The sequence below is a fragment of the Saccopteryx bilineata genome, chromosome 1 (assembly GCF_036850765.1).
Source record: "Saccopteryx bilineata isolate mSacBil1 chromosome 1, mSacBil1_pri_phased_curated, whole genome shotgun sequence".
NCBI lineage: Eukaryota > Metazoa > Chordata > Mammalia > Chiroptera > Emballonuridae > Saccopteryx > Saccopteryx bilineata.
In genome coordinates, this window is record NC_089490.1 from 15,279,852 (window position 1) to 15,293,436 (window position 13,585).

Here is a 13,585-nt window from a genome sequence, read left to right on the forward strand (position 1 = left end):
TAAATAAGTAAAGACTTTTTTTTTAAGATTTTATATATTGATTTGAGAGAAAGGTGGTGGTGGCAGGGAGCAGGAAGCATCAACTCATAGTAGCTTCTCGTATGTGTCTTGACCAGGCAAGCCTGGAGTTTTTTTTCTTTTGTTTTATTTTTTATTTTTTATTTTTATTTTTACAGAGACAGAGAGTCAGAGAGATGAATAGACAGGGACAGACAGACAGGAACGGAGAGATGAGAAACATCAATTATTAGTTTTTTGTTGCGACACCTTAGTTGTTCATTGATTGCTTTCTCATATGTGCCTTGACTGTGAGCCTTCAGCAGACCGAGTAACCCCTTGCTCGAGCCAGAGACCTTGAGTCCAAGCTGGTGAGCTTTTGCTCAAACCAGATGAGCCCACACTCAAGCTGGCAACCTCGGCGTCTTGAACCTGGGTCCTCTGCATCGTAGTCCGATGCTCTATCCATTGTGCTACCGCCTGGTCAGGCAAGCCTGGGGTTTTGAACCAGTGAGCTCAGCATTCCAGGTTGAAGCTTCATCTATTGTGCCACCACAGGTCGCGTATAAGGGTCTTACTTTATTTTTTTATTTTTTTGTATTTTTCTGAAGTGAGAAGTGGGGAGGCAGACAGACTGACTCCTGCATGTTCCCAACTGGTATCCACCTGGCATGCCCACCAGGGGGCTATGCTCAGCCCCTCTGGGGCATTACTCCGCTGCAACTGGAGCCATTCTAGTGCCTGAGGTGGACGCCACAGAGCCATCCTCAGCACCCGGCCAACTTTGCTCCAATGGAGCCTTGGCTGCGGAAGGGGAAGAAAGAGAGAGAGGAAGGAAAGGGGGAAGGGTGGAGAAGCAGATGGGCACTTCTGTATGCCCTGGCCGGGAATTAAACCTGGGACTTCCATATGCCAGGCCGACACTGTACTGCTGAGTCAACCGGCCAGGGGTAAGGGTCTTTTTTATTTCAATGAAAATGATTATCTAGTTTCCCTGAATTCCATCCCTCCCTGATTATTTCTTAAAAGCCACTCCCAGTGCTAGGTAGACTCAGAGTTAATTATTAGTTTTTTGTTTTTTTGTGGGTTTTTTTGCATTTTTCTGAAGCTGGAAACAGGGAGAGACAGTCAGACAGACTCCCGCATGCGCCCGACCGGGATCCACCCGGCACGCCCACCAGGGGCAATGCTCTGCTCACCAGGGGGCGATGCTCTGCCCATCCTGGGTGTCGCCATGTTGCGACCAGAGCCACTCTAGTGCCTGAGGCAGAGGCCACAGAGCCATCCCCAGCGCCCGGGCCATCTTTGCTCCAGTGGAGCCTTGGCTGCGGGAGGGGAAGAGAGAGACAGAGAGGAAAGCGCGGCAGAGGGGTGGAGAAGCAAATGGGCGCTTCTCCTGTGTGCCCTGGCCGGGAATCGAACCCGGGTCCTCCGCACGCTAGGCCGACACTCTACCGCTGAGCCAACCGGCCAGGGCAATTATTAGTTCTTGAGCATTGGTTTTTAGAGTCACTTGGGTGGGTTTTTTGGGTTTTTTTAGAAATACTAACTTTTGGCTCTGGCCAATGGGCTCAGTAGTAGAGCGTCAGCCTAGCATGTGGACGTCCCGGGTTCAATTCACGGTTAGAGCACACAGGAGAAGCACCCATCTGCTTCTCCACCCCTCCCCTTTTTTTTTTTTTTTTTAAACACTTAGCATGCATTCATCTCTAATTTTTTTTTTTTTTTTTTTTTTTATTTATTCATTTTAGAGAGGAGAGAGAGAGGGAGAGAGAGACAGAGACAGGGGGGAGGAGCTGGAAGCATCAACTCCCGTATGTGCCTTAACCAGGCAAGCCCAGGGTTTCGAACCGGCAACCTCAGCATTTCCAGGTCGACGCTTTATCCACTGCGCCACCACAGGTCAGGCCCCTTTTTTTCTCTCTCTCTCTTTTTCCCCTTCCAAAGCCATGGCTTAATTGATTTGAGGCTTTGGCCCTACCCTAGGCGCTGAGGATGGCTTCATAGAGCCTCTGCTTCATGCACTAAAAATAGCTCGGTTGCGAGCATGGCCCCAGATCAGCAGAGCTTTGGCCCCAGATGGGAGTCGCCAGTCAGGGCACTTGCAGGAGTCTATCTATCTCCCCTCCTCTCACTTGGTAGAAGAAGGAAAAGAATTAAAAAAAGAAAAGGCTAACTTTAAAAAAATATTGATTTTTGAGAGAAGGGGGAAGAGAGAATGAGAGAGAGAAAGGAACATTGATCTGTTCCTGTATGTGCCCCGATTAGGGATCATACCCACAACCTGCATGTTTTGGGACAGTGCTGTAACCAACCAAGCTATCCGGCCAGGGCATTTTTAATTTTTTTTTTTTTTTTTTTATCTTAAAAACAGAGGGAGAGGGAGAGAGAGGCATTCATTTGTTGTTCCACCGAGTTTTGCACTCACTGGTCACTTCCTGTATGTGCCCTGAACCGGGATCAAATCCACAACCTTGGTGTTTTGAGTTGACACTCTAACCAACTGAGCTAACTGGCCAGGGCCTTGGGTGGCTTTTTAAAAAACTGCACATTCCTGGGCCCCAAGTGAAAACTACAGAGTCAGACTCTCTGGAAGGCGGTTCTTCAGTTGATTTGGATGGCTGTGGAGGTTGGGATATTTCCAGAAAGATTAATAGATTTTATGGCCTCTCTCCCTATTCACCCCTTTCCCTGAAAAAAAAAAAAAAAAAAGCAGAGGTAAGTGAGATGTCCTGGAGGAACAAAGGCATTATTTTACTCCCATGAACCAGCGCCCCCAAGGTGGGGGGTGACCTGAGTGGCCGAGAGGAAGGCAGGCCCGGTCTCGTCCTGAGTGTGTCTGCTGTGTTTCTGCAGCACCGGGCTCTGATGGAAGAGCTAAACCGCAGTAAGAAGGACTTCGAAGCAATCATTCGAGCCAAGAACAAAGAATTGGAGCAGACCAAGGTACTAGAGAGAAGATGAAGGTTAGAATTTGGTTAGTACGTGCAACTCAGCATTTTCAACAGTGCAAGGGTTGCTATGGTGAATGGAGAGACAGTATGGCTGTTCCCAGCCTCAGGGGAAATAAACTGTAAAATTACTCAGGCCGATAGAAGGTTCTGCCTGTGAGACAACATCTGTTTCCTTCCCTTAGAAGCAAAATGCTAGAAATAAGACACTCTTGCCCTCAGTCTAGTCCATTGTCTGTGGTAGCTGCTTCTGCAGCGTGTCCCGCTGACGCAGGCCAAGGAGTGGGCTAGTCAACATACAAAATAGTTCATCCTCATGCACATGTAATCACCTCCCACATCAGATCGGCAGAACTCATAAATTAGGGGTCGGCCTGGTAATGGACGGGAGTCCTGTCTGGTGATTGTGGGGGCATGGAAGGGCCTTCTCCCCCCAGCCCCGGGGCAGCTCGTCTTTGCTGTAGCCAGTTGTTGCCACCCTGAAATGCAAGTCCCAGTATTGTCAGATCTTCTGAGTTTTCCGCAGAAGATGGAAATAAATGTTTCCATAAACTAAGCAAGTCTGTCGGCTGGCTCCAGTCCACAGGCCGTCAGTTTGCCACTTCTGGCCTGAAATGAACGCTAGGGTCTGACTGCTTCCCGCTGCCCACCTCACTTTCAGACCTGGTGCCCAGAACGGAAAGGAGGGGCTCTCTCTGCAGGTGGTCTGATGTCCTTACCCTCTGATTAAATCACAGAGCCTTCCCTCCAGCCTGCAGGAAAGTGCCACATTTTTTTAAACCCAGCAATTTATAAGTTTTCAGGGAACCTGACTCTAGTTAGAAATGGGCCCAGACCTTCCTCACAGCCATGGGCAGTCTGACAGTCTTTGCTTTGATTAGAAGAGAAGAAAAAAAAGGAATCAACTATATACCCGAAATGTCGTTTCCTCTCTCCCTCAGGGGCTCCTGACGCTTTCTTTTGGGGGAGGGGCTGTGAGGTGCTAACTTAAATACATACCTGCTTCAAGAGAGCGCAGCTGGGATGCTGCACCTGCAAAGGGGGCCACCAGCAGGCTGGCCTCTTGGGGAAGCACAGGGACATGCCCCGCAGCCTTCCCTCTGCAGGAGCAGGAAGTGGCCAGCCTGGGCTCGGAGAGGCCACCATGCCACAGCCTCCAGGGAGTACAGGGATTATCCCTATTTTACAGAAGGACAACTAAAAAGCACAAGGGACCCCCTATACTAACCTAAGCTTCCTGCACCGTGGACTGTTCTGTGTGTCTTCTGTCCAGCGAGTCCTTGGTTTGGGGGTCACTGTATATCACTTCCGAACTGCAGTGTGCTATGGGGATACTTCATGTCTCCTTCCGGTCTTTGGTGGTTGGTGGGCTTTGTATGTTATCTTCACTTTTTCTCATTTGCTTAGTTTCGGGAAGATGACAGAAACTGTAGTACAAATACTGAAAAGGCAGAGGAAAGAAAGGAAAGCAGTACCCGTGTTGGAAAGCACTTCTGAGTAACAACAGCCCTTGGGTTAGACTCCTGATTCCTCCTCCAGATGACTAACCTTGCTCCCTGTCCTGTTGGAACCAGCGTCCTTGCTGGTCACCCTGAGTGACAGGCGGGCTGTGTGTCTTTGCAGGAGGAGAAGGAGAAGGTGCAGGCACAGAAGGAGGAAGTTCTCAGCCACATGAATGACCTGCTGGAGAATGAGCTCCAGTGTATCATTTGCTCAGAATACTTCATCGAGGTAATTGTGAAGAGTGGCTCACGCGCCTTGCCCCCTCCCAGCCCAGAATGGGGCCTGGCGACACGCTGTCGCTGCTCTGGGGGAACGTTCTGAAGAGCTGCTTGCAGGAACTTCTTGTAGCTGTCTGGCTTCAAAGTGACCTCTAGAGGTGGCCACTTCCCATTTGTCTTTGTAGTCTCCTGGAAGTTGACTGTCCGTTTTCCTTTTCTCTCTTTTTTAAAATTTATTTATTGGTTTTAGAGGAAAGAAGAGAGAGAGACAGAAACATCAATCTGTTCCTGTGCATACTCTTTGTCCTTTTTCTTATTTTGTTCGCTCTTGAGTATTTATTTGATACAATCAATATTTCCAGCTACAACAAAGCCTGTATCTTTGTTGTTGGCGGGTGTTTGGGGCCACAAGGCATTAGACTTCTGAGATATCAGAATAAAGCTGCTCAAGAGCTCCTCTCTCCCTACTCCTGTGAGCAGGGTGCAGAGCGGACGTGCAGTGCAGCCTCTCAGCACACGGTGACAGCCGTCGACGTGTGCTCATTGGGAATTCAGCACACACATGGAACGGGTTTCAGGGCCTCTGCGGCTCCTTTGGGAAATGAGACGTCTCTCTCCTAGGGGACTATTGGTTACCTGTCCTATTTTTTGCACAGATTTATATTTTGCCAGTTCTACCATTTGTGACCAGTCCATCTTATACCACAAGTTTAAAATGTTCAGGTTCCTTTACCAAGGACACGCCTACTGACACTGCTTCTCTTTCCTGGCGGTCTCAGGAGGATGAGTCTATTCAGTCTCTTCTGAGCAGGCCTGCTTCTTTTGCTCTGGGTCCACTTTGACTTCTGTCATCGACTTCCCCCATAATTTCTACTCATTTGATTCCCTACTTAGGAGAAGCTCGGTTAGTGTTGTTTGGATGGGGCTCGTGGGCTCTGCCAGAGGAAGACGGGACAGGGCCTGGAGCAGGCGCAGGGGAGCCAGCCTGAGCATGCACACGGGCAGGCCGGACAGGCAGCTTGGCCTGGGCCTTGTTTGCCCTGTGCTGCCTGACCTTTTCTGCTGGTCACCTCATAAGGCAGTTGGAGAGGCTCCATTTCAGTCAGACAGGTTTTTAGTCCTGTTTATAAGACTTGACCCCCTATAGTAAACAGACTCTCTCCTGGTTGGCTCAGTGGTAGAGCGTCAGCCAGACGTCTGGAAGTCCTGAGTTCGATTACCAGTCAGGGCACACAGGAGAAGCGACCATCTGCTTCTCCCCCTCTCCATCTCCCTCTCCCTCTCTCCCTCTCCCTCCTCTCTTCCGGCAGCCATGGCTTGAACAGTATGAGCAATTTGGCCCTGGGTGCTAAGGATGGCTCCATGGCCTCACTTCAGGTGCTGAAATAGCTCACTTGCCAAGCAACGGAACAATGGCCCCAGATGGACAGAGCCTGTAGGAGGCTTGCCGGGTGGATCCCATTTGGGGCGCATATGAGAGTCTGTCTCTTTGCCTCCCTACCTCTCACTTAATAGAAAAAAAATACATAATTTCTGTGTTACTTTCCACTAAAAGGAGTGAAGATTTTTGAGCCTCGGAAAAAGCTGTCTCTTAGGAGATGGACATAAACAAGAGTAATGAAGAGAATGGTTTCTATTCTTGGGGATGAAAAGCACCCTGGCAGGAATCTGACCACTGGGTTTGCTCAGAGGAGCCCCTCAACACAGATCCTTCTGCTTTCTCTGTTTTTTTGTTTTGTTTTGTTTTTTTTCTGAAGCTGGAAACAGGGAGAGACAGTCAGACAGACTCCCGCATGCGCCCGACCGGGATCCACCCGGCACGCCCACCAGGGGCGATGCTCTGCCCATCCTGGGCGTCGCCATGTTGCGACCAGAGCCATCCCCAGCGCCCGGGCCATCCCTGCTCCAATGGAGCCTCGGCTGCGGGAGGGGAAGAGAGAGACAGAGAGGAAGGCGCGGCGGAGGGGTGGAGAAGCAAATGGGCGCTTCTCCTATGTGCCCTGGCCGGGAATCGAAACCAGGTCCTCCGCACGTTAGGCCGACGCTCTACCGCTGAGCCAACCGGCCAGGGCCACTTTCTCTGTTTTCATGGGTTTATTTACTTAGGGGTTCCTGTCCTTTCAATGAACTCATTATATTTTTTTCTTTTTTCCCTAGCCTTTCTGGTTGCCTTTTACCTTTATTTTACTTTCTTGGTTTCTTTTGAATAGATGATGCCTCTTACCATTCTGTGTTTTCAGTGTGTGCCCCCCCTCTGTAGATTAGAATGGAGGTTCTGATGACACACCATTAACAAGCCACACATTTGCTTTTCCTAAGAGAAGTACTGATGTCTTTGTACTGAAAATTCACATGCTTACTAGTCCTACCTGTGTCCAACGACATTTGGTAGCAAGGTAGCTAACCCATGTGGGCAGTGGCCTGAGTTGGTAGAACAAAATGGACAAATCAGCCTCCCTGAACTTAACTTTGAGAAAGAAAATGACTCGTCTAGCTTGCAGCGTGACATTTCCCACCCCTAGGAAGGATTCTGTACCCTTGTAAGCTGTACCCTTGCCTACCTTTGAGATCACAGCCACCCTGGGAAAGTAAGTGTGACAGCTCTTGACGTGTGTGCTCACATTCCCGTTGCAGGCGGTCACCCTGAACTGTGCGCATAGTTACTGCTCCTATTGCATCAATGAGTGGATGAAGCGGAAGGGAGAATGCCCCATCTGTCGGAAGGACATCAAGTCCAAAACTCCCTCCCTGGTTCTGGACAATTGCGTTAGTAAGATAGTAGATACTCTGAGTTCAGAAGTAAAAGGACGACGGATTGACCTAATTAAGAGACGAAAAGGTGAGTTGGTATGAACAAGAAGGTGAGGGCCTTCAATGAAGGACTTACAAACTTTGGCAGATATTTGGTTGGAGAAGAGAGTCAGATGAAAGATTCTTGAGCTAAAGAAGAGGTGGAAAAAGTGGTGAAAAGTAAAAGGAGTTAAAGATAATACATGAGAAAGAGATGAAATAGAATTAACTCAGTTATTTGAACAGTGGGAAAGGGGGAGGCTAATGTGTTTGTGCCTTGGTTATAGGGGTGAAAGATGTGATTAGAAACACATGGTCAGACAGTTTGCTATACTGATCGCTAGATGGTGCTGCTGTTCAAGACAGTTTAGTTGCTGTGCAGGTGTCGCAAAACTGTTGGGTTGGATGTTCAATCAGTTATAAACGGAATGCTTAAAAGTCAGATTCATAACTTGAATGCCTGAAGAAAACACTTATACAGGTTTTCTAAGAGTTACAGCTTGATCTCACAAATTGGGCATAATGTTAAACCAAAGAGAGAAATCTAGTCCTGCCGAGTTAACATTGGGGATCCTAACATATCTACCGACAAGTCTCCCAGTTGGAGGAAAGTTAGATAACGAGATTGGGGAAGGGTTGGGTGAGGTTTCCTAAGGAACCATACTTCCATAGTGAATATCTGCTTATTTAACCAAGTGATCCCATCACACCTGCAACCTGCTGTGTTGAGGGTTGAAAAGCTACTCTGGTTAAGAGTTGAATGTCCTGGCCCTGGCCGGTTGGCTCAGTGGTAGAGTGTTGGCCTGGCGTGCAAGGGGTCTCAGGTTCGATTCCCGGCCAGGGCACACAGGAGAAGCGCCCATCTACTTCTCCACCCCTCCCCCTCTCCTTCCTCTCTGTCTCTCTCTTCCCCTCCTGCAGCGAGGCTCCGTTGGAGCAAAGATGGCCCGGGCGCTGGGGATGGCTCCTTGGCCTCTGCCCCAGGCGCTAGAGTGGCTCTGGTCTCGACAGAGCGACGCCCCCTGGTGGGCAAAGCGTCGTCCCTGGTGGGCGTGCCGGGTGGATCCCGGTCGGGTGCATGCGGGAGTCTGTCTGACTGTCTCTCCCGGTTTCCAGCTTCGGAAAAATACAAAAAAAAAAAAAAAAAGAGTTGAATGTCCTTGTGGCAAAACCGCATGTCCTGGGGCAAAAGCACTGGGGCCGGAGTAGATCAGAAGGGTTGGTTATTGGCAGGGATGAGAGTGCACAGAAGCAGGGTGGCTTTGATGACCACATTAAGTTTCTTTAATAATCTAGTACAGGGGTTCTCGGGTTACAACTCAGTTCTGTTCCTATGACAGTGACATAACCCAAATTTGGTGTAAGTCGAAACACACTCTAGCCTAAGTCACTTAACCTATCCTAACACGGTTGTAAAATCATAATCTAGAACATAAAAACACAAGCCATAGAAAAAGACAAGGACATAAATATATTATACTGTAGTAACAGAAAAAATGACAAAATTGAGTATAAAAAAAAATTCCTTACCTTTATTCCTGTGGTTGGCTTGCACACTGGAAGGGACATTGGAAGGCAGGAGAGAGACCTATTGGGAGGAGGAAGCTGGAGAGGCAGGAGAACCTGCAGAAGGTGCTGGAGATATGGGGTCAGGTGAATCAGGATTGCCTAAGGAGCATGCAGGAGAAGATTCTACCTGTACGACAGGTGTTTCATCTAAGAAGCAGCTGATGTAGAGGGTATAAGATCTGTTGCAGGCCTTTGTGTGTGTGTGACAGAGACCGAGAAAGACAGAAAGAGGGATAGACTTGGAGGGAGAGAGATGAAAAGCATCAGTTCTTTGTTGCCGCACCCTAGTTTCTCAGTGATTGCTTTCTCACATGTACCTTGACTGGGGGGCTACAGCAAACCAAGTGACTCCTTGCTCAAACCAGATGAGCCTGTGCTCAAACTGGCGACTTTGGGGTTCCGAACCTGGGTCCTCAGTGTCCCAGTTCGACACTATCCACTGCGCCAGCACTTGGTCAGGCAGCTTCTATCTTCTTAAAGAATTGTTCCACGCTAGTTATGTTGATAACTTCTTTTCCAAACCAGTTCACCCACATAGTCTGTAAGTACCATGCTAACGGTATAAGCCGAATCAGGTCTCAATTTTTAGATTTTTGTGGGAGTGAGTGCTGTCAACTTGAAGCGTTTGTCGAGACTCGTAACCCAAGGACCCTCTGTATGGCACTGCTTCTGAGAAAGCTTCAGAGTCAAAGTGCTATGGTATCCATCGGCTGTACACAGAGGCTGTCAGAACTAGTGCTTGCTGCCTTTACAGGTGTTTCCCACCAACTGGCCACTGGGAATCCATAGTTGTGTGTGTTTTGCGATGTAACTTTCTCTAAGTTCAGAGAAGCTAAAGGCTTAAAAGCCGCACTACTCACAGTAAGGCCTCCCTTCTCCTATCCCTGCAGCAGGTCTCAGCCGCATGAGCGGAGCTGGGAGGCCGGCACTGGCTTGTGAGCCGCTGTGGTGTGAAACTGGCCCTCCACTGGCCGCCCAACGCGGGGCAGCGAGCTGGCCCGGAGCCTAGTGCTGAGCAGGGACTGCGCATGCGCCGTTATCCTCCGGCAACCTGTGAAGGAGTGGGGCGGTCCCCAGGTGGTGCTTTAGAAACAAAGTATTTTTTCCACGTTTTTGACAGCTGTGTGCTGTTGGGTTTTGTGCCAGTTTTAAGCACCCCCTGAGATTTTTTCTCTCCCGTGGGCCTGCGGAGGAACAGCAGAACGGGCCAGGGCCGAGCGGTAAATGGGCACTGCTGGGCGCTCGCCACACCCGCGGTCTGCGGAGGAGGCAGGGGGAAGGAGGTGGTGTGGTGGCTCCACAGCGGGCGCCGCGGGACTGCAGGTGGAGGCGTGGGGGAAGTGTGCGGGAGGAGAGCCCTGCCAGGGGCGTCCTTAAGGTTCCCTGGGGGTGGCTCTCCAGGCCGAGGAGTCGGCACACGCAGAGCACCAAGGTGTGAGAAGCAGTGACCGTTCGTTCCGGCAGCCCCTCGTGGTCCACACGGGGCAGTGTCTGCACGGTGCCAGAGCAGCGGGGGACAGCCAGGGATTGGGAGGTGGCAGCACGGCCTTGTGTGTGCCTTCTTTCCTCTTCCCTTTCGGAGGAGCAGTGCCCTGGGAACCCAGACTTAACCAAGGTCAGCCTTTGAGTGGAAGTGTGCTGGGACTGTGTGGGTGGGGACACGCAAGTGCTTCCTTCGCCTAGGACGTTGACTAGGTGTCTTCTCGCAAGGCCAAGCTCAGCAGGCTTCATGCAGCGTTGGAAAGGCAAAGACCATCAAACTCCCTTTTCTCTCCAGGGTCCAAAGAGGGCCGCTCTCTGTGTCGCCGGTGACAGCAGGAGCCCGCACGGTGAGTGAGCCCAGTCAGCTGCTTCGTGCAGCCGTTGGCTGGGGGCAATCCTGGCACCGTCACAGCGTCTGCGGTATCACAGCGGGTGCAGCTTTGAGACTTTCTCCAGAGACAACAGGCACCGAGGCCCGGGGTAGGGAACCGTGTGCAGGGCCATCAGCAGCCTCCCTGGCCTGCGGTGTGGGCTCCAGAGCGCATTTCAGTTCACACACCAACCTTCCTTGCCAATTAGAAGCTGGTTTAATCCACAGTGCATGGCAGTTTTAAAAAAGACCAAATTGTGGATACAGGAACTAGGATCCACAAGCCTGGAGTTGTCCATCCTGAGTCCTGACCGTGGGGGTTCGCTCTCCCCAGGAGCCGTGCTCCGGGCACTGGCTCAGAGAGGGCGGCCAGCCCCCTGGGCAGCGGGACGCTGGTTCCCCGAGAGCAGCCCCGCACCGGCCTCCCTGGCTGGCTGGCGTCTTCAGGTCCCGTGTCCCCCGGGTGGCATAATCCTCATGACGGATGAGCCACTGATCCCTTGTACAGTCTGGGAGGCCAGATTGTCGAGGAGAGGGGCGAGCGTTTGGATGCCAGGTCCTGAGTGGAAGGCAGCGAGCTCTGGGGCTGGGGCAGATAAGCGACATCGGCGAGTGCTTGTGGCGTGAGTAATTGTCACTGTCTGGGATCCTGACACGAGATTTTTCTGCAGGGAAGACATTTATCCCCGGCAGGCTCCTCCTCTGGAGCCGGAACTGCGAGGCACTGGGGCAGAGGCTCTGTCACTGGCTCCCCTCCCTCTTTGTTCTGTTCTCATTAAATGTGGGTCGGTTAACAAGATTAACATTCTGGCTTTTAGATTTCCTGAGCACTTTGTTTGGGTTGTGCTCAGAAAAGGAAAAAGCAGATTATCTAGAAATAAAATCTTGTTGGTCCTTTGGAACAGTGATTTCCAATCCGGGGGCTTTTTCAAATTACATTCCCCACTCCCTTGATACTACTATACTGTTGAACCGAGGCCACCGGTGGGAGTGTGTGACGGCCTTCGGCTGTGCCGAGGTGGGGAGAGAGGTTATGAACCATACTTCCTGAGTCTGCGAAACAGGTCCCTCCAGAGGGTGGGGGTCTCTAGGAGGATCGGCCCAGGTTGGACCACATGGCGTGGGCTTCTTGCACTTCCTGGAGGCTAGCAGGAGGGTGACCCAGACACGGGACACGAGAAACTTGCAGTCTCCAGAGTATCTGCCTGCCCACCTGAAGGCTTTTCCTGACATGGCCATCAGCCCTTGCTGACAGAGCTCAGTAGAGGAGTGGGTATGTGGGGAGTGGCAGCAGTGACAATGCCTGGCAGGGCGACCTCCTCCAAGAGAATCCTTGTTGCCAAGTACCCTGCCACTAGAGAATCTAGAACGTCGTGTGCCTGGCGTCTGTGCCTGCCTGGCATAGGACAGTGTTTGTCTGCGGGACAGTGGCTCTTAGCAAGGGTAGCATGGGGTGGGGCTATCCACGTGCATGCATACAAATAGTGGATAATGCTGGACTCTTGAAAACTTGACTTTTTGGCTCTGGACAGTTAGCTTCAGGTTGATTAGAGCATTGTCCCCGAACACCAAGGTTGTAGATTCGATCCCCAGTCAGGGCACATATGGGAAGTGACCAGTGAATGCACAACTAGGTAGAATGATGAATGCCTCTCTCTTTTTCTCTCTCCCTCTTCCTCTCCCTCTCTCTCTCCCTCTACCCTCTCACTCTCTCCCTCCCACTCCCTCTCTCTGTCCCTTTAAAATCAATCAATAGCCCTGGCCAGTTGGCTCAGTGGTAGAGCGTCGGCCTGGCGTGCAGGAGTCCCGGGTTCGATTCCCGGCCAGGGCACACAGGAGAAGCGCCCATCTGCTTCTCCACCCCTCACCCTCTCCTTCCTCTCTTTCTCTTCCCCTCCCGCAGCCGAGGCTCCATTGGAGCAAAGATGGCCTCGGTGCTGGGGATGGCTCCTTGGCCTCTGCCCCAGGCGCTAGAGTGGCTCTGGTCGCAGCAGAGCCACACCCCAGAGGGGCAGAGCATTGCCCCCTGGTGGACAGAGCGTTGCCCCCTGGTGGGCGTGCGGGGTGGATCCCGGTCTGGCGCATGCAGGAGTCTGTCTGACTTTCTCTCCCCATATCTAGCTTCAGAAAAATACAAAAAAATAATTAAAAAATAAAAAATAAATAAAATCAATCAATAAAAGAAATTAAATTAAAAATAATGATTTTTGACTTTTAGAAATTTATCGTTTGCAAAATTGTCATGGGATAGAAAATTAGCAGACTTAATTATTAGAAATTTTTTCTTTTTTTTTTTTCTTTTTTTTTTTTTTAATTTTATTTTTTATTTATTCATTTTAGAAAGGAGAGAGAGAGGAGAGAGAGAGAGAGAGAGAGATAGAAGGGGGGAGGAGCAGGAAGCATCAACTCCCATATGTGCCTTGACCAGGCAAGCCCAGGGTTTCGAACCGGCGACCTCAACATTTCCAGGTTGACACTTTATCCACTGCGCCACCACAGGTCAGGCAGAAATTTTTTCTTAATAGTCCAAAACCACCCTCTATTTTTTGCCCCTCCTTTCCCCCTTCCCTTCTCTCCTTTTGTCTCCTATTGTTCTTCCTTTGCTCATTCCTTTGTTGGCATCTCGGTGTACACTGTGGGAAATGACAAGGGCAGCACAGAGACTGTCACCCAGTAGGGAAGGGACTAGGATATCAGAAGTCAGC

At 50.6% G+C, this 13,585-nt stretch overlaps 1 protein-coding gene and 1 non-coding gene across 5 annotated transcripts in view; one reads left to right on the top strand and one right to left on the bottom strand.

The window, feature by feature from the left end:
• Positions 1-13,585, top strand: part of RNF8 (ring finger protein 8) — a 45,973-nt gene that overhangs the window by 27,393 nt on the left and 4,995 nt on the right. For 2 of the 4 annotated variants that reach the window (XM_066239434.1, XM_066239508.1), the window contains 3 exons: positions 4,572-4,679; positions 7,304-7,508; positions 10,806-10,857. In XM_066239434.1, coding sequence (XP_066095531.1) covers positions 4,572-4,679; positions 7,304-7,508; positions 10,806-10,840 — 348 coding nt within the window. In that variant the 3' untranslated portion in view covers positions 10,841-10,857. Of the gene's footprint in view, positions 1-2,853; positions 2,944-4,571; positions 4,680-7,303; positions 7,509-10,805; positions 10,858-13,585 lie in introns of all 4 variants that reach the window. The other 2 variants (XM_066239267.1, XM_066239342.1) reach the window with 2 other exon arrangements.
• Positions 6,666-6,741, bottom strand: TRNAV-AAC (transfer RNA valine (anticodon AAC)). The gene has a single exon. It is a non-coding gene; the product is annotated as a tRNA-Val (tRNA).